Source organism: Oryctolagus cuniculus, chromosome 11, assembly GCF_964237555.1.
Source record: "Oryctolagus cuniculus chromosome 11, mOryCun1.1, whole genome shotgun sequence".
Classification (NCBI taxonomy): Eukaryota; Metazoa; Chordata; class Mammalia; order Lagomorpha; family Leporidae; genus Oryctolagus; species Oryctolagus cuniculus.
Genome location: NC_091442.1, coordinates 95,981,674 through 96,001,947, shown reverse-complemented (window position 1 = coordinate 96,001,947; position 20,274 = coordinate 95,981,674). Strand labels below are relative to the sequence as shown.

Sequence of the window (20,274 nt, the reverse complement as noted above, 5' to 3'; positions counted from 1 at the left end):
TTAACCTGCTGCGCGACAATGATTTTTTTTTTTTTTGACAGGCAGAGTTAGACAGTGAGAGAGAGACAGAGAGAAAGGTCTTCCTCCCTTTGGTTCTCTCCCCAAATGACCATAACGCCCGGAGCTGTGCCAGTCTGCAGCCAGGTGCTGCCTCCTGGTCTCCCATGCAGGCATAGGGACCCAAACACCTGGACCATCCTCCACTGCCCTCCCAGGCCACAGCAGAGAGCTGGACCGGAAGAGGAGCAACCAGGACTAGAACCGGCACCCATATGGGATGCTGGCACTTCAGGCGGAGGATTAACCAAGTGAGCCACGGCCCCTGATTATTTTTCTAAGTATTCTACATGTATTAATCCATTTCATCCTCATAGCAGTAACAATTTTAGGCAATAAGTATAAAATTATCCTCATTTTTGAACTTTGAAATTGAAGCCGAGAGGGCAGGTGACTTGCCTCAGGTCATATAGCTGATCAGTGGAGGTCAGATGTCTCTCTGCCCCTTCCCTCTCAGTCTTTGCTCTTGTCTTGGATAAAGCCCTCTGCAGTCTTTCTCCTACTATGTAATAGTATCCCACAGTGCCTTTTGTGTCTCTTCCTTGCTTCCCTTCCCTCCACATCTTTCAACTCTGCCCTCTGAAACCCATTGCTTGTATTATTCACATTTCTACGGAATGTTCCTCTTTTTCTGCTGTCTGCTGGCGCCTTAGGCGCCTCTGAGGATCCTGGTTTCCTTTATGCTTCCCAAGTGGAGAGGGCTCATTCCTCCTCACCCTCTGCCCTTCAGGGTTGGGAGTTGGGAATTTATATCTCTCTTGCTCTCCAAAGTGGTTGCCAGGCCACTATTCCTCCCATCTCATGTGAGGTTCACACCTCATCCTGTGTGATCCCTATCAAGTGTTGGGCTGCCTGACAGTTCCTGACATTGATGTAAGATGTTGGCTGCAGGCTTGTGACCTTTCTCTTCCTGAGTTTGTCAGCTGTCAGTGAGGTGTCCCCAGTGTCCAGGATGATCCTCTTGACCCGCTGGCTCCTAGTTTCATTTCAGCCTCCATGTTTTGAACTTGACCACTAATTTGACACAGTGGTATTTCAACCACCATCCCCTGCTGTGTCATCACTCAGGATTACTCCATCATGAAACCTCAAACTCCAGTGTCCTTCCAGCTCATTCACTCTTTGCCTCCATTACCCCCACCCCTATTCGTTAACTCATGGAACTGTCAGACCCTTGATTCTTCCAAGGTCACCCATTCTATATCCATTTCCTCCTGGCTCATCTTCCATCCTCACCATCATCTGAACCATTTTCTCATTCACATCTTTTGAGCGTTTTCAACCCTTCTGTTCTAGAGAATGAAGCATCTGTCCTTCCTTCAAAATCGACACTAAAAACTGCATGCTCCAACCATGCTCCTCCTATTCATGGTCCTTCCCTGTCAACCATTCCTTCTCTGCCCTGTGTCTTCACCCACCTCCTCTCACCCTACATACATGGCTCAACTTTCTCCAGTCTCCATCCTTCCCTTCTCTCACCTTATCTCAGCTTCTGTCCAATCTTGCTCTTTTTTCTTTGAATTTCTGGAGATTCCATACTTACTCATCTCCATTGTATCCTTTGGTCTACTGAAATTTGGCTTCTATCTACAAGGCATTTAAGATACACATGAGGCTGACTTTAAAAATCTTGAGACAGTGAGTGCCTGATTATGTCCGCTGACTCAGTTTGGAGAAAGCCAAGTTGTCTAACTAGGAATGAGGCACAAGGGGCATGAGTGAATTTAAGGAGCACAATGAGGTTTGCAAAGTATCTGAGGAGTAAAATGTGGAAAGACATCACTGAGGACACTCTGTGCCTTTAAGTTGAAGTTTACTTGCACAATAACTGGAAATAAAGAAGTAAAAAAAAGAGTTCCCTATTTCTTTGCCCTCACTCTTTGAAGCTCATTTTTCTTCTTTGTATAGCATTTGGTTGGATCAAATGACCATCAAATCTTTCCCAGCTCCCATGGTCTTCACACAACAGAATTTCTCCTAGCAATGTCTTAAGTTTGTAACCGCCTTGGAGACAAGCCTTTCAAAAACAGCTTACAAAAAGGCTTGTGTTCTCTCCACCGACCATTCTAAACAAATATCAACAAAAATGTTTTTAAGAGACATTGAACTCATTTCATAATAGCCTCTTACCTCACTGTGCCTGTTCTTGAGTAAGAGAAACCGAGGTACATGTGGTGATGAAGGTGTTATAACAATTAAAGCAGTGATGTGGTTTTCATCCAAGTTAATAAATGTGCATTTCAAAGGGATTTGCAAGCTTTAGCACATCAACTTTAAGGAATAACTTTGATTTGGTTAAGTTTTGGATAAAAGAAAGGCTCATGGTTTTTAGAAAGATGAGGGTTTTTGTGGATGAAGCTAGACAAAAAGAATATGAAAAGAATGCAGAATTCAATCAGGCAGTAAAGAGGTTATTTGAATCCAGCCTGCACTAGGGGCTGCTGAATTCCATCTACCCAAATTGAGCCACTCTAAACAGGGCCAGGATTCTTGCTATTTCAAGAGAATTTAATGTGTTCTGACCCTAAAAGATTGTCTTTGTGCTATCAAGATGAAATGTGCAACTTATTTTAATCTTGGGATTCTAAGTTGAAGGATAGTAGATATGTTAAGTTTGCAAACAGTTGGAATATTTGAAAGAGTTCATTTTTCTGTTTTAACATTTGTTTGATTAGATTTGGAAAAAAACAATCTTTGAATGTTAGAAAAGTTTTCACTCGTTTCAGCTTTAAATTCACCCTGCCAAGCATTTGAATATAGCAGTGTAAAGATATTACTTTTGTAAATATAACTTAAGACTATTTAATTGACTCAAGTTGTAAATGAGATTGATTTTTAAACAATTTATCCTGGTAACTGTAGTTTCTGGAAAATTGACAAAGAAAATTGTTCTTATTTTGCTGGTTTGGTAAACAGAATCATAGTTTGGACTGAAAGTAAGAAAGCCAGTTTGAAAAGCTGTGACTTTGGTAACTAAAAATCCTTTCATGGAGGAGGGAACCCATAAAGGAAGCAGGACTAGGGCATGCAGAGTCAGGGAGGATGAAAATGTGCAGATTGCGTGAGGAAGGCAGGCGTCTGGTGCCACAGGAATGCTGGGGCTGCAGAGCTGTCACCGGGCGGTATTGGAGTGTGCTCAGGATTGTGACCCAGGCTATTTTCCCTTAGATTTTTATAACTTGAATGATGTTGAGAGTGCTCAAGTTCTTATCTTTGCCTATCCTTATTTCACAGGTAACGGATCAGGATTAAACTAGAATGAAGTTAACACTTAATATTGGATGGGAGATTAACTCCATGGGGGATATTGATTGGTTTCTCAGCAGTTGAAGTGCAGTATTACATCATTGTCAAATGGGTTGCTTATTTTTAATCTTCTGGAAACTGGGGATCAAAAACAAGCAAGGAAAAAAATCAGAAGAATTTCTTGAATAACCAGCAGATGAAGTCAAATCTGTATTCATTTTTGACTCTCTTAATTGAGCTGGGCTAAATGGTGATGTAGCAGAAACAGGATGATTTCCCATTCTCTTTCCCTTATTGAAAGTTATTCCTTTGTCATCTCTCATTAGGTTCCACTCTTAGGGAGAATGTATTAGTTGATACTTTATTGCGAGTTTAAGTTCAAGGGGTAGTTTTCCCCTGAGTTTTGTCTTGCCGTAGCAGTGCCCGCCTATCCCTACGGTAGTGAGCTCAGTGACAGCCTCTTTCCCCGGAATGCCGCCAGGGCAGCTGAGCTATGTGTAGGAGAGCACATAGTTTACATCCCAACTGAGAGATTTTTGTCATAGAAGGCAAAAATACTAATTAGTTCAGATCTATCCTGATTAGCTGTTCTTAAACCTGGCTAGTCATTATAATTGTCAGTGGCTGGACAGAAATTCTTGTCTCTGAAGCAAGAAAGAACTCAAGGATTAAATGTAGATCAAAGTCAGCAGAAAAGCAGGATTTATTTGCAGTTGAACTGGAAGACCCCACTCAAGAGGGAGTATGGACATTTCAAGTGTGAGCTGCACTCAGTAAGGTTTGGGGGCGTCTCTTCACATGGTCTGGAGGCATGGAGGTGGGGTCTGGAGTGGGGTATAATTGAATATTCATAGGGGCAGAATTTTGGGCAGGGCTTGAATATAACCCATTACTCTGACCTTTTGGGAAATCTCAAAAGGGTCATGGAGTCAGGTGCATGATGAGAGTAGGAGTGTCAGCCATGAAATTTTATCATAATGACTTTGTAATTTGCTAAAGTACATTACAAGGATGTAGCTGGCAACCATGTTGGTTACTTTTGGCCAACTGGGTCCTAGTGGCCATTTAGCAGTAGCTGTGGTTTTCTGCTGGGTGGAAAGCAGGTGAAGTTTAAGTGGTGCAGGCAAGGCCACAGCACAAGCAAGGCTTCAGGGAGGTGCTAGTGCCCTCAGTTCTTCCTTGCTAACAACCTACTTCCTTGCCTAGATCAATAATCACTTGAAGAGGTGTTACTTAAAAATTCTAGGCCTGATCAGCCTCACTGGGGGAGCAACTATTGGAAGACCAGTGATTAGTTTACACCCTGTAATGATTACTTAAAGAAACAGATGTAAAATGTGTATTACATTTACTTCTTTTTATTGTGACAATCACACAGTTAAGATGTTGAGGCACAAATTTTCTCTTTCTATATATTTACTTATCTGTAAGCTGAAACTGTAAGTATTAAAGATTTGGCCGGCGCCGTGGCTCACTTGGCTAATCCTCCCCCTGCGGCACTGTACCCCAGGTTCTAGTCCTGGTTGGGGCGCTGGATTCTGTCCTAGTTGCTCCTCTTCCAGTCTAGCTCTCTGCTGTGGCCAGGGAGTGCAGTGGAGGATGGCCCAGGTGCTTGGGCCCTGCACCCCATGGGAGACCAGGAGGAAGCACCTGGCTCCTGGCTTCGGATCGGTGCAGTGCGCTGGCTGTAGCGGCCATTTGAGGGGGTGAACCAACAGAAGGAAGACCTTTCTCTCTGTCTCTCTCTCTCTCACTGTCTAACTCTGCCTGTCCAAAAAAAAAAAGATTCTAGTGATAGCTTCTAAATTTATCTAGTCCTCTCCCTCATATTGTCTCTCTTTTATCTTTCTCTTCTTCCTCTCCTGTTTTTCTATGACATTCTGATAGGCTGCCTCAAGCTCTTTTTATTATCCATCTGTACATAGAGTTTTATGTTTTTCAGAGAAAGTAAAACTGAACACATCCCTATCAGGATTGAGAACAAGGTGCTAATAATCTATTTTGCCTGGATGAAGTGACAGGCAGTTTTACTACACATTAATTCATTTCATCTTCAGAATAATCCTGGAAGCTGGAGCTTGACTGAGAAAAGCTACAGTGCTTTTCAAAATGATTTTGCTTGGAATTGTCTCATTTTCATTTTCTTCATCACCAGCAAGCATTGATAGAGTAGGTAGGACCAGCCTCAGTTGCTATGAGCTTGGAAGTTAGATCAATCAGCTCTTTCCTTGGTGCATCCTGTCTCGTGGTATTGATTAAAGCCAACATTTTTAAAATAAACCTTGAAAACTTTGCATCTTTGTCTTGATTTTTAAAAAATATTGCTTTCTTTCTAAAATCACAAATGCTACAATTCAAAAAATACAAGAAAGCATAAAGAAGGTACAGATTACGAGAGGAATAATTCTATGAACCCGAGAGGAAATCACAATTCCTTTTGTATGTGTATACAAACTTCTTTTTAATAAACATTCAAGCATATACACTTAAAGCATCCTTACACTTTTTAGAAACAGATTTGACTATTGTTGATTTATGTATCCTTTTATCCACCCCCCCCCCCCCCGTGGTTGTGACATATATAATGGCTGTATGTACCAGAGTTCCAGTATTTGACTAACTGTAACATTTATTTATTTATTTAACCAATCCCTGATTGTGCATAACCTGGATTATTTCCACTCCCATTTTTTAAAATAAGGCTGTGTTCTCTAGCCCAACTATTCTTTAAGTATCAAAGGTACAGGTCAATAGTTATAAACACGCAAGATGACAGAATATATGTAGCCATGATCCCATTCCAAGAAGTCTACTAGTAAATGAATGCATCCCGCCAGGAGAAGGCTGAAAGCATCATGAAAAGCACTGATGGTTGACTGGGCATTTTGGTGCAGCAGGTTGAGCTGCTGCTTGGGATTCCCAAACCCCGTATCAGGGTGCTGGTTTGAGTCTGGCTATTTCGCTTCCAGTTCAGCTCTCTGCTAACCTCAGAAGAAGTTGGTGATGGCTCAAGTGTTCAGTTCCTGCCACCACATGGGGGACCCAGGTGGAGTTCCTGGCTCCCATTTTCAGAAAGGCCCAGCTCTGACTATTACAACCATTTGGGGAGTGAGCCAGCAGGTGGGAGATCTCTGTCTTTGTCACTCTGCCACTCAGTTAAAAAACAAATTAATTACTTGGCCGGCACCGCGGCTCACTAGGCTAATCCTCCGCCTAGCGGCACCAGCACACCAGGTTCTAGTCCCAGTCAGGGCGCCGGATTCTGTCCCGGTTGCCCCTCTTCCAGGCCAGCTCTCTGCTGTGGCCAGGGAGTGCAGTGGAGGATGGCCCAAGTCCTTGGGCCCTGCACCCCATGAGAGACCAGGATAAGTACCTGGCTCCTGCCATCGGATCAGCACTGTGCGCTGGCCGCAGCGCGCTATCCGCGGCGGCCATTGGAGGGTGAACCAACGGCAAAGGAAGACCTTTCTCTCTGTCTCTCTCTCTCACTGTCCACTCTGCCTGTCAAAAAAAAAAAAAAATTAATTATCTTTTTGAAAAAGGCACTGATGGTGAGAGCTGATTACAGTTAATTGTAGATTAATTAACTATTAAGTTTTAGTTAATTATACAGGTGGGAACAAAAGTGAAAAACTAGCATGTAAATGTGATACATTCTGAGACATCAGAAATAACACTGATGAAAACATTGGGGAAGAGAAAGGGGAAGTGTAAAGTAAAATAAGACCATTCACTGACATGAAGGTCATAAATGGGAGTCACAAGTCACCATTTAATGGTACAAACCAATTGTAGAAGTCTGTGTAAGCAAAAAGGGGATGCTCACTAGAGAGAAAGTATTAGTGGAAAGGTGACCATTATGATAAAAAAAAACCTTCTTAAATACAAAATAAAATAATAATAAAAAGGAAAAATATCTGTAAACAAAACATGTTAACAATAATCTGTAAAATCATACAAATAGTCATCTAAGAAGTTTAGGAGCAAAAGCACAGAGAACATCTTTAAAACAAGCACAAATTATACATATTCAGAAAATAAATCAGAAAAATGAAAACGGCAGCCATTGAGAAACAAATGAAACAAAGAGAAACAAATGAACCTAGCAAATAAACCTAACTGCATATCAAATTGTACTGACATAGAAAATGTAATTAATTCAAGTAAAATTTTTAAACCCCTACAAAAGTTGTATTTAATGAACAGAAAGAACTTTATATAAATAGTTTACTTAGTTTCTTTGTGGTGGTATCAATGAAAAATAAAGAAAATGAAAGTGTGAAAAAAAATACTAACATTACATTTGTGGGTATTAAAGCATGTAGCAAATGAAGAAATATCTTTTTAAGATTTTATTTATTTGAGAGGCAGAGTTATATACATAGAAGGGAGAGACAGAGATAGAGGTCTTCCATCCATTGATTCACTTCTCAAATGGCCACAGTGGCCAGAGCTGGGCCAATCTGAAACCAAGAGCCAGAAGCTTCTTCTGGGTCTCCCATATGAGTGCAGGGGCCCAAGGACTTGAGCCATCTTCTACTGCTTTCCCAGGCCATAGCAGAGAGCTGGATCAGAAGTGGAGTAGCCAGGTCTCAAACCAGCACCCATAAGGGATGCTGCCACTGCCGGCGGTGGCTTTACCTGCTACGCCAAAGTGCTGACTCCTCATGATTTCTTGAAAAAATAAATTTCTTATCTGTGTGCATTGGCAGGGTTTAGAAACAGTGACATCGTAGTGTGGATGAGCACATCTAGCTGCCAGATCTTGGTTTTTCTATATCATTCTTCACTGAAAAGAACCAAGACTCCTTGGATAAATCGCTGATTGTAGATCTGAGACAGGGAGTACAAGCTGAGCCTAGAATCATGAGTGTTAGAAGGTAAGAAAATGCTCAAAGACAAATGGGGTTAAGTTAAAATCGTACAAAAACCACATTATAGGGGTGTCCATTGGACAAATTTGAGTCATTTTGAGCTTCTAAGAGAATAATGATGGCAACAGGGGGAAAGGAAAAGTTCTTTGCAGAAGAGTAAGTATACAAAGAAGTAACAAATGACCAGACATGACACCACTGCAGTGTATGAACCTTTATAGGATTCTGGGTTTCAAAATGTAGTAGGGTATTTTAGGGACAGTTGACATTTTTCTTGACCTCTGCATGAGATATTGAATCTATGCTAAATTTATGAATGTAGAACTTGTGGGTATGAGAATTTCCTTGTTATGAGATAGAGGCTGAAGTCTGATTTGAATAAAGGGCTTCAATGTTAAAGGTAGGGACATTTGATGGATGAAAATTATTCCAGGAAAGAGCCTAATTTCATAACTTGTCATGTGTGGTCTCAACTCAAGTACAAAGGGCATTTGGAGGTCAGCTTGTGCGGTGTTAGGAGTTGGAATTTATCTCATAAATCCCTGGAAGTTTTTGTCTGGTGAGACAGTTAGATGAAGTTTGGTGTCCTGCCCAAGGTCATCCATGGTGGCGTGACCAAAGAGGGATTAGAATTCACAGTCACAGTGCTTTGAATTCCTGTGCGTGACTGGACTTTGTTACGTGATGTTACTTGGGGGCAACACTAACTATTGTGGTGACAGTGTCTCCAGAGATTAAGGGGAGGGACAATGGAGGAGTCACTGACTCATAAAATGGTGCAAGAGGTAGAGATCTCAGAGATTGTCTGGTCCAGAACTCTCATTTTATAGATGAGGAACTTGATATCCATAGCGATCAGATCATGCATCCGAGGTCATATGGTCAATAAGATTCAGAGCAGAGATTGAGTACTCACATCTTAGGATGCTTGACCTCGTACATTTTCTGTGTTTCATTTGTGTTGAATTGATCTTAAGGTACTCCTTCTAGAATTTTAGGAGAAGAGAATCCCAAACATTTGGCCAAATTGTAAAGTAGGTTGCATTCTCTTTTTAGATCTATTGCTTAACTTTCATTTATCCTACACTCCAGTTTTAGGAGAACTTCCTGTGGTTCTTTTGAATTCCCAGCAGATGTGTTAGGCCACTGCTTACTTTCAGGCCTGATTTCTCAAGCCATATTTGTGCAATATGGAAAAAGGCTGAGGCTTGTGGCTCTGGAAACACTGTTAATACTTTATATCTAAAAAGCACATATGGAATGCCAGCATTGTGGCATTGGGGGGTAAGCTGACACCTGCATCCCATATGGGCGCCTGTTCAAGTCCCTGCTGCTCCACTGCCAACCCAACTCCCTGCTGATGTGCCTGGGAAAGCCGTGGAAGATGGCCAAGTGCTTGGGCCCCTGCACTCATGTGGGAGACCTGGAAGAAGCTCCTGGCTTCAGCCTGGCCCAGTCCTGGCCATTGTAGCCATTTAGAGAGTGAGCCAGTGGATAAAAGAGATGTCTCTCTCTCTCTCTCTCTCTATCTCTATCTCTGTAATTCTGCCTTTCAAACAAATAAAATAAATCTTAAAAAAATAGAAATAAAAAGCACATCTGGAGGCTGGCATTGTGGTGCAGAGTTAAGCCGCAGCTTGTGACACTGACATTCCTATTACAGTGCTGGTTTGAGTCCTGGGTTGCTCTGCTTCTGATCCAGCTTCCTGCTAATGTGCCTGGGAAAGCAACAGAAGATGTCCCATGTACTTGGGTTCCTGCCACCCATGGAGACCTGAATGATCAAGGTTCCTGGATGGAATGACTGTTATGGTCCTTTGGGGAGTGAACCAGAAGATGCAAGAGCTCTTTCTTCCTGTCTCTTCTACCCTCTCTCTGTCACTCTGTCTTTCAAATAAATAAATCTTTTAAAAAATTAAATAACACAAATGAAAATTGTGGCATAATGTCCTCATTACTGACCTGCCATTAAAGAGCACCACTTATTGAATTGTTGTATTCATCTTGGGGCTGGCATTGTATTGTAGCAGGTTAAACTGCTGCCCATGATACCCGCATCCCATATGGATGCCAGTTCAAGTCCCAGCTGCTCTGGTTCTGATCCAGGTCCCTGCAAATGGCCTGGGAAAAGCAGCAGAAGATGGCCCAAGTACTTGGGCCTTTGGCACTAGGACCTAGATGAAGTTCCTGGCTCCTTGCTTTGGCCTCGCCCAGCCACAGTTATTGCAGCCATTTGGGGGATTGAACCAGCAGATGGAATATTGATCCGTCTCTCTCTGTGTGTCCCTCTCTTTCTATGTAACTCTGGCTTTCAAATAAAAAAAAATTGATCTTGGCATGGTACACTAGATATATCATTATTATTATTACATGAAAACAAAAAACTGAGGAATTCAGTATTACTATGGCAGTTTTACAGATGAGGACATTGGGGCACAAGGATGTATAGCTGGAATGAAAAGTCAAGCTTCTTTGATTCCAGACCTTGATGGAGTCTCTCTCTCTCTCTCTCTCTCTCTCTCTCTCTCTCTCTCACACACACACACACACACATGATATTAAAATGGTCATGAATGGGAATTCTGATGGGTTTAGGAACACAGAGGAATGATTTGGAGCCCAAGGCACAGACTAGAGAGGACAGTGTTGAGAGTAGATTGACCTGGGTCATCTAGAGAAGCAATGAGAACATTGAATTCTAGGAAAAGCAATCACCAGAAACCATGGGAGTTGCCTGTTTCACAATGTTGACTGGAGCTGGCCTTGCTTCTGAATAACTACTCAAAATATGTTTAATTTGGAAGACAAAATGGCATATCCACCAATCAGTTGGAGATGTCAACTAGGGGTTCAAGTTTTTAGATTGACCTTTCATTCACCAAAGAAACTGTACTATTGAATTCTGTGCCCTCGGGTAGAAGTAGCCTTATTCAGCTGAGACAGATGGTATACAGTAGGGGTTTAGAGCATGTGCTATGGATTTAGATTTTATCTGTCAAGTTCCAGGACACTAGTTACTCTCTGTATGACCTTGGACTGGTGTCTTTCACCTCTAAAAGCTCGTCTCTAAAATGGGATAGCCTTGTTGTGAGGGCTCAGTGAGATGATGCAATGTCAAATACTGGGTACAGAGCCAGGCATGCAGTGCAGCACTGTTGGAAGCATTTCATCGTCAGTGTTGTTATTCTGGTGGCTTTGTGTGAGGAATCAGAAGAGCAGGGCTCTGCTTTCTCACTTTCTCTACTGATTCACGTTCCCTCTTTCTTCAGTAGGTCACACAACCTTTTTAGACTTCAGTGTCACAGTAGAAATTCTACAAAAGTCTGTGCCTCCCCCTGCATTATTATGTCACATAGGAAATAGGAACACATAAAGAGAGGGTGCCTGGCTCCCATCCTCAACTCTGTTACACTCACTGGTGATGCTTGTATGAAAGTAGATTGTCCCCAGCCAGATTTAAAGCCAAACCTGCATGTTCCTGAAAAGAGCTGTGAAAGCCCATTGCCTCATTTGTAACTGCGATTTTAATTTATGGAAGTGACTGAGTGACAACATGGAGAAGCTGATACTGTCGAAAGACATTATTACTTACATCTCTCAAGAAGCAGAGGAATACCAAACCATGCTAGGCACATGAGAAGGGTCAACTTGGGTCAGGAGACAGGAAAGGAAGGAGTGAAGGGGAAGGCTTATGCCAGAGCCTGAATTGGTGTTTCTGCAGGAAAGGAAAGGCAGTGCAGAGTGAACAATTTGAATAATTCCAGAGGCCTTTGGATTATAGGGGTGACCACTGGTTGCCGGATATTGGCCCCTGGGATGGTTTAGGGCAAGGGACATTTGGTTCGATATATGAGAGTTAGATAGAGGGTGGGTGGGGGATGTAGGTTGGAGATGGATTGTTTGCCTATGAAAGGCATGCGTGTAGGCAAGTTATCACCTTTAGGAATTAACCAGCCCTGGGAGGGGTGGTCTCTTAGGATCTGAAAGGCCTCTAAAATGTTGAAACATCGTAAGATACAGAAAATTTTAAAAATGATCAATATATCTATTAGTTCCACTCTCATTTCCTGGTCCCCAACTCTCAAGGTTCTCTGAAAATAGATGAAGTTATTGGTGTCAAGCTTGAGCACACAGGTAGAGCAAGTTTTGGTAGAAAAGCAAGAGAAATTATATATGGAAGATGATGTTAAAAGTAGCTTTGTATTATTTCTCAGGTTCTGCATGTCACACACTTATAGCCTTTTGGTGGCCTGCATAAGAAAAAAAAATAAGAAAAAGAGCAACAAAGAAAAAAAGGTAGGAGAAAACCTACTGCAGTCCACTGTACCCTTTAGTAGCACCACTAGATGTCCAGCAGATTCACATCAGCCCTTTCATCTGTTACTGGTTTGCAATTCAAAGTTTGCTATTCTAGAAGGAAGTCTGTTATAACTGCAGATTTCACCCTATAAAAGCAAATATCACCCAACTCCTGCCCACATAAGAGCACTCATGTTGTGAATTATTCACTGTATCTGATTTGCTTTTACAGTAGCTATTTTTGTAGCAGGTGTAAAAGATTTAAAAGGCTGCATCAACTCTCATAATACAGCAGTGTTTTACAGCTTCTTTGACTTGTTAATCAATGCACATATTTCTGATGCTTAAGCATATTGCAGAATTATAGTTCAAGATTATCCATACTCGTAGCCAAATTAGAAACCAGACTTTACTCCAGTTTTATTGTCACAGGCTCAAGATGCTATTTCCATTGCAGTTTATCTTGTATGTGTTAATGGACACTTTGCTGATAAACATTATTTGGCTTCAGATACAGTAAAAATAAATCTTGAGTCCACAGTGTTAGAAGGATTGCATTCATTATCAATACTCTGAATAGTGATTTCACACTTTCTGACAATGCTAGTCATATGCATGGCTTTGATCTCTCTATTTATTGAGTACCTACTAGACCATAAGCTCCTCAAGGGCCTGTTTATATTTTTATGTCTCTCTCACAACTGTATCAGACACCTGCTGGGAGCTAAAAGGAGTACTTGATTAGGTAATTGTTTACTACAGTGTTTCTCCACATATACCCCATGGTCTCCTTGAGGTAGGAAGAGATCCATCTGGTGGATATTGAATGAATCCATGCAAAAATATAATCCCTTCTAGTCTAGAGTTCCTCAATTTTCTCTATTACATAATATAGCCTACTTACTAGTAAGCACGTGAGTTTACTAAAGGTTCTAAAACTGGGCATAAATATTTTTGTTGAGTTTGTGGAATATTACACTAAGAAAGCTTGCTTGCATGCATTGGCAACATTATAACTCCAAGTGGGTGTGTGTACACACAGGCAGATTGTTAGACTACTGACTATATTTGGGAAGTAATCAGTGCATTACAGATTTTATCTTGAGTTGGTCAGGCTTTCAGTTGCTACTTCACTTGATTTATTTTTGAATTTTTTGCTTTTTGTAGTCTTTGCTATTGATGGGGATTGTTTGTTTTAAATTGGAATGTGAAATTGAGTAGAAAATATGAACTACAGGGTTTTTGCTCTCTCTAAGCTGTTACCAGTCAAAATAAGTTGGAGGGCTACAGTTCTAGACTTGTGTTTCTCCTGTATTAATTGATGTTGTGATCCACTGTGAGGTATAGTGTAAACAGCTTGTTGCTACTAATAATTTAAATACCATTTGTGAATGATTTTTATTTCTGCATGAATTAATGAGAATTCAAGGTTACTCCTGTCATAGTGCTTTTCTTGTTCACTTGTCTTCAATGCCTTTTTTTTTTTTTTTTTTTTTTGACAGGCAGAGTGGACAGTGAGAGAGAGAGACAGAGAGAAAGGTCTTCCTTTGCCGTTGGTTCACCTTCCAATGGCCACCGCGACCGGCGCGCTGCGGCCGGCGCATCACGCTGATCCGATGGCAGGAGCCAGGTACTTATCCTGGTGTCCCATGGGGTGCAGGTTCCAAGCACTTCGGCCATCCTCCACTGCCTTCCCGGGCCACAGCAGAGAGCTGGCCTGGAAGAGGGGCAACTGGGACAGAATCCGGTGCCCTGACCGGGACTAGAACCCGGTGTGCCGGCGCCGCAAGGCAGAGGATTAGCCTACTGAGCCACGGCGCCGGCCAATGCTTTTTTGAGTGAGAGAGAAAGGGGAAAGAATTATAAATCCGGAAATGATATCTAACCTGAAGCCTACCCTGGAGTGGGGGATGACTTGCTGAAATTCATGATGGTGGTGATTGCAGTGCTTGTGAGCTGTGGCTTTAAAGCTTCTTCAGTTCCTTAATTTTATCTCTCTTCCTAAGTAAGGGATGTGAATTATTTAGGGATTCATGAATGTTTATCAGTCTTGTGTGGTATGTGTGTTCAAAACAGCACTACTGGGGCCAGCGCTGTGGCATAGGTTAAGCCTCCACCTGTAGCATTGGCATCCCATATGGGTGCCAGTTCAGGTCCCTTCAATTCCACTTCCAATCCATCTCCCTGGTAATGTGCTTAGGAAAAGAGCAGAAGATGGCCCAAGTACTTGGACCCCTGCACCCACAAGGGAGACCAGGAAGACATTCCTGTCTCCTGGCTTTGGCTTGGCCTAGCCCTGGCCACTGTGGCCTTTTGGGAGTGAACCAGTCAATCAAAGATATCTCTCTCTCTCTCCTTCTCTCTCTGCATTCCTTTTTTTTTTTTTTTTTGCCAGGCAGAGGTAGACAGTGAGAGAGAGAGACAGAGAGAGTGTTATAGACAGTGATAGAGAGACAGAGAAAGGTCTTCCTTCCATTGGTTCACTCCCCTAATGGCCGCTATGGCCAGTGCTGTGCCGATCTGAAGCCAGGAGCCAGGTGCTTCCTCCCCGTCTCCCATGGGGTGCAGGGGCCCAAGCACTTGAGCCATCCTCCGCTGCCCTCCCGGGCCACAGAAAACAGCTGGACTGGAAGAGGAGCAACTGGGATTGGTACCCAGCACCCCAACCGAGACTAGACTCTGGGGTGCCGGCGCCACAGGCAGAGGATTAGCCTAGTGAACCACGGTGCCGGCCTGTATTTCTTCCTTTCAAATAAATAAACCATGTTTAAAAAACATTCCATTTTTTATTTTCTTTTTCTTTTTAAAAGAATTATTTTTCTATTTGAAAGAGTTATGAGAAAGAGAGAGAGTTATCTTCCATCCTCTGCTTCATTCCTCAGATGTCTACAATGGCCCGGGCTGGGCCAGGCCAAAGCCAGAAGTTTCATCTGGGTCTCCCACATGGATAGCAGGGGCCCAAGCACTTCGGCCATCTTGTTTATTTTCCAGACCATAAGCAGGGAGCTGGATCGGAAGTAGAGCACCTGGGATGTGAATCAGCCCCTGTATTAGGATTTTGTAGGTGGTGGCTTTACCAGCTATGCCAAAATTCTAGCCCCTATTTTTTTTTTAATTATTTGAGAAACAGAAAGATACAGAGAAAGAACTCCTATCCACTGGTTCACTCCCCAAATGTCTGCAATGGTTCCCAGCTGGGACCATTCTTACTTCATTTTCTCTCAGGTCTCCCAAGTGGGTAGGAAGGACTCAATCGCTGGGGCTATCACCACTGCTCTCAGGGTCTGCAGTAGCAGGAAGCTGGACTCAGGGCAGGTGCCAGTAATTGAACCCAGGCACTCTCATGTGGGGTGCAGCATCTTAATGTTTCTTACCTGGCAGGTCAGCCACCAGGCCATATGCCTACCCTTCCATTTTTAAAAAATTTTATCAGTGGGCAAATTTTCAAATAGAAAAAGAAAGGCAGTGGAGCTATAATAATTCCCTAGAATTGAACAGTCTGGGTTACCAAACAATAAGCACCCAGAATGAGGTTGTGCCTAAAAAATCAGAACACCATTGTTTACTATTTATTTTTGAAGATTAATTTATTTATTTGAAATTCAGAGGTACACAGAGAGAAAAGGAGAGGCAGAGAGAGAGAGAGAGAGAGCGAGCGAGCGACAGGTGTTCCATCCTCTGGTTCACTCCCCCAATTGGCTGCAATGGCTGAAGCCATGCTGACCTGAAGCCAGGAGCCAGGAGCTACCTTTGGGTCTCCCATGTGGATGCAGGGGCTTTCCCAGGCCATAACAGAGAGCTGGATCAGAAGTGGAGCAGCTGGGGCTCAAACCAGTGCCCATATGGAATGCCAGCACTGTAGGTGGCGGACAGCTTTACCCACTATGCCACAGCACTGGACCCTGTTTACTCTTTAACACACAATGATTTATGAATTTGTTATTCAAGAGAACCTGTATCATTAAATGATTTAACAAACATTCAAAAATTATGTGCTGGGCAATATGCTAGGTGCTTGATGTAAATTGGTCAAAAAGGTAGACATGGGTTTGTCTCTCCTAAAGCTTATGATACACTGGGAATGGGAATGAGGGTATTAGTACATAGGATGGGATGGAGCCAGCTATACAAGTAAGTAAACAGACAATTATAGGGTGTTTGCGCTTTGGTAGGGTACATGTTGGGTCCCAATAGGGTACATAGGAGGGATATATAACATTAATTTGAACAGGTAATAGGGAAGCTTTTAAGAGAGAAGTTAGATTTATGCTGAGATAAAGAATGAAAAGCAAACTAGCTTATGATATTACCTGTAGAGTAGAAGTCTATGGGAGAAATCAAGGTTCTTTTGTCAAAAGTTAAGCATTTTACAATTGATTTGTTATGCTATCTTGCAAGATAGAGATACTTTTCCTTATAAGAGCTTTGGGATCTTAAAAAGTGTTTAAAACTTTTTAATTGCAGCAATTATCATATATATTCATGGGGTACAGTGTGACATTTCAATATATGGATACAATATGTGATGTATACAATATGTGATGTGATACCAGGGTAAGTAGCATGTCCATCACCTCAAACTTTATTATTTCTTTGTGTTGGGAACATTCAAAATCCTCTTAATTAGCTATTTTGAAACATACAATTAATTGTTATCAATCATAGTTATCCTACTGTGCTATAGAACATTACAAATCAGTCTTCTTATCCAGCTGCATCCCTGCAGCAATCAACCATCCTTTCTCCATCCCTCCCCATCTAATGCCCTTCCCAGACCCTGGTACCCGCTATGCTAAGAACTTTGGAATCTTTAAATGTATAATTTAATTCCTCCCATGTTTGTAGCTATAATAATTCCCTAGAATTGAACAGTCTTGATTACCAAACAATAAGCACCCAGAATGAGATTGTGCCTAAAAAATCAGAACACCTACTATGCCACAGCATTGGCCCCAAGAATTATTATTTATTTTAATTGAGTTATTTATTTTAAAATTTATTCATTTATTTGAAAGAAAGAGTTGCAGAGAGGTAGAGAGAGAAAGAGTTCTTCCATCTGCTGGTTCACTCGCCGAATGACTGCAATGGCCAGAGATGCACCCATCTGAAGCCAGGAGCCAGGAGCTTCCTCCAGGTCTCCCAAGCAGATGCAGGGGCCCAAGCACTTGGGCCATCTTCTACTGCTTTTCCAGGCCATAGCAGAGAGCTGGATTAGAAGTGGAGCATCCAGGTCTCGAACTGGTGTCCATATGGGATGCCGGTACTGCAGGTGGCAGCTTTACCCGCTACGCCGCAACGCTGGCCCCAGAGTGTCTGGTTTTAATTCCTGCAAACCATAAATATGACAAATATATAAGATCAATAGTCAAAATATATAAATAGCTTCTACAATTCAACAACAAAACAACCAATCAACCGAATTTAAAAATAGACAGAAGAGGGCCAACATTGTGGAGTAGCAGGTAAAGCTGTCTGTGACACTGACATCACATATGGGTGCTGGTTTATGTCCTGGCTGCTCTACTTCTGATCCAGCTTCCTGCTGATGGCCTGGAAAGCAACAAAAAATGGCGCAAGTGCTTGGGCCCCTGCAACCCAAATGGGAGACCCACGTGAAACTCCTGGCTTTGGCCTAGTCCAACCCTGGTCATTGCAGTCATCTGGGGAGTGAATCAATGGATGGAAGATCTTTCTGTCTCTTTCTCCCACTCTCTCTTTAAAAAAAAAATGGACAAAAGTCTTGACTATATATTTGTGCAAAGAAGGTATACAAATGGCTGATAAATACATAAAACATGTTCAGTGTTGCTAACTAGGATGACTATTATTTAAAAAACTTTTTAAAGCAAGTAATAAGTAATGGTAAAGAAATGAAGAAATTAGAACTTCTGCGTACTGTTGATGAGATTGTGAAATAGTATAATGACTATGCAAAATGGTATGGTAGTTTCTCAAAAATTGGAAAAGAATTATCAGATGCTCCAGAAATCCTATTTGTGGGTATACAGCCAAAAGAATGGAAAGAAGAGACGAAACAGAATTTGTATTCAGGGCAACATCATTCACAATAAGTTAGGAGTGGAAGCAATCCAAGTGTCCATTGACACATGAATATATGAACAAAATATAGTATGTGCATTCACATACTATATGGAGGTTTAACAAGAAGTGGAGCTTTTAACAAGAAGTGAATTCGGACAAATTCAACATTTATGAATCATGAGGGCATTATGCTATGAGAAAAATGTCACGAAAGGACAATTAGTGTGTGATTCCATTCATGTGCGCTGAGTGCGTAAGAGTAGTCAAACTCATACAGACAAAAAGTAGAATGATGGTTACCAGGGTCTGGAAAGAGGAAAAGGAGGGTTAGTGTTGAATGGGCATAAATTTTGAGATGTGGGGAAAGTTATAGAGATAGGTAGTAGTGAACCACATCATTGGTTCCACAATATGCATGTAGTTAATACCACCAAATTGTAAACTCAAATGTGGCTAAAACAGTGAGTTAGGTTATATATTCCACCATAAAAAATAAAACAAAAAGGTATTTCCTGGAAGAATGCTGCTTCAGTGAACAAATAGAAGACACCCCCGATCTTAATCAGTTGGTGTTAGATGGGAAAATGGAAAGGGAGAAATGATTAGCTATCATGGTTCAGATCCATTTGCAAAACTAGGTTCTTTTTTTTTATCTTTATATACAGAAGATAGATTTAGTATATATTAAGTAAAGATTTCATCAGTTTGCAACCACACAGAAACACAAAGTGTAAAATACTGTTTCAGTACTAGTTATAGCATTACTTCACATTGGACAACACATTAAGGACAGATCCCACATGAGGAGTAAGTACACAGTGACTCCTGTTGTTGACTTAACAATTTGACACTCTTGTTTATGGTGTCAGTAATCTCCCTAGGCTCTAGTCATGAGTTGCCAAGGCTATGGAAGCCTTTTGAGTTCGCCGACTTTGATCTTATTCTGACAGGGTAATAGTGAAAGTGTAAGTTCTTTCCTCCCTTCAGAGAAAGGTACCTCCTTCTTTGATGGCCCCATTCTTTCCACTGGGATCTCACTCGCAGAGATCTTTCATCTAGGTCTTCTTTTTTTTTTTTTCCCAGTTTGTCTTGGCTTTCCATGCCTAAAATACTCTCATGGGCTCTTCAGCCATAACCGAATGCCTTAAGGGCTGACACGGCCAACATCCTATTGAATGGGGAAAAGTTGGAAGCATTTCCACTGAGATCTGGTACCAGACAGGGATGCTCACTCTCACCACTGCTATTCAATATAGTTCTCGAAGTTTTAGCCAGAGCTATTCAGCAAGAAAAAGAAATTAAAGGGATACAAATTGGGAAGGAAGAACTCAAGCTATCCCTCTTTGCAGATGATATGATTCTTTATTTAGGGGACCCAAAGAACTCTACTAAGAGACTATTGGAACTCATAGAAGAGTTTGGCAAAGTAGCAGGGTATAAAATCAATGCACAAAAATCAACAGCTTTGTATACACAGGCAATGCCACGGCTGAGGAAGAACTTCTAAGATCAATCCCTTTCACAATAGCTACAAACACAATCAAATACCTTGGAATAAACTAAACCAAGTACGTTAAAGATCTCTACAATGAAAATTACAAAACCTTAAAGAAAGAAATAGAAGAGGATACCAAAAAATGGAAAAATCTTCCATGCTCATGGATTGGAAGAATCAATATCATCAAAATGTCCATTCTCCCAAAAGCAATTTACAGATTCAATGCAATACCAAGCAAAACTAGGTTCTTAAATTAAA

The 20,274-nt window shown here is 41.6% G+C and overlaps 1 protein-coding gene across 3 annotated transcripts in view; it reads left to right on the top strand.

The window, feature by feature from the left end:
* EEA1 (early endosome antigen 1) overlaps positions 1-20,274 on the top strand; it is a 472,296-nt gene that overhangs the window by 148,702 nt on the left and 303,320 nt on the right. For all 3 annotated transcript variants that reach the window (XM_070052691.1, XM_070052692.1, XM_070052693.1), the window contains one exon: positions 12,392-12,473. In XM_070052691.1, the coding sequence (XP_069908792.1) occupies positions 12,392-12,473 (82 nt within the window). The remainder of the gene's footprint in view (positions 1-12,391; positions 12,474-20,274) is intronic.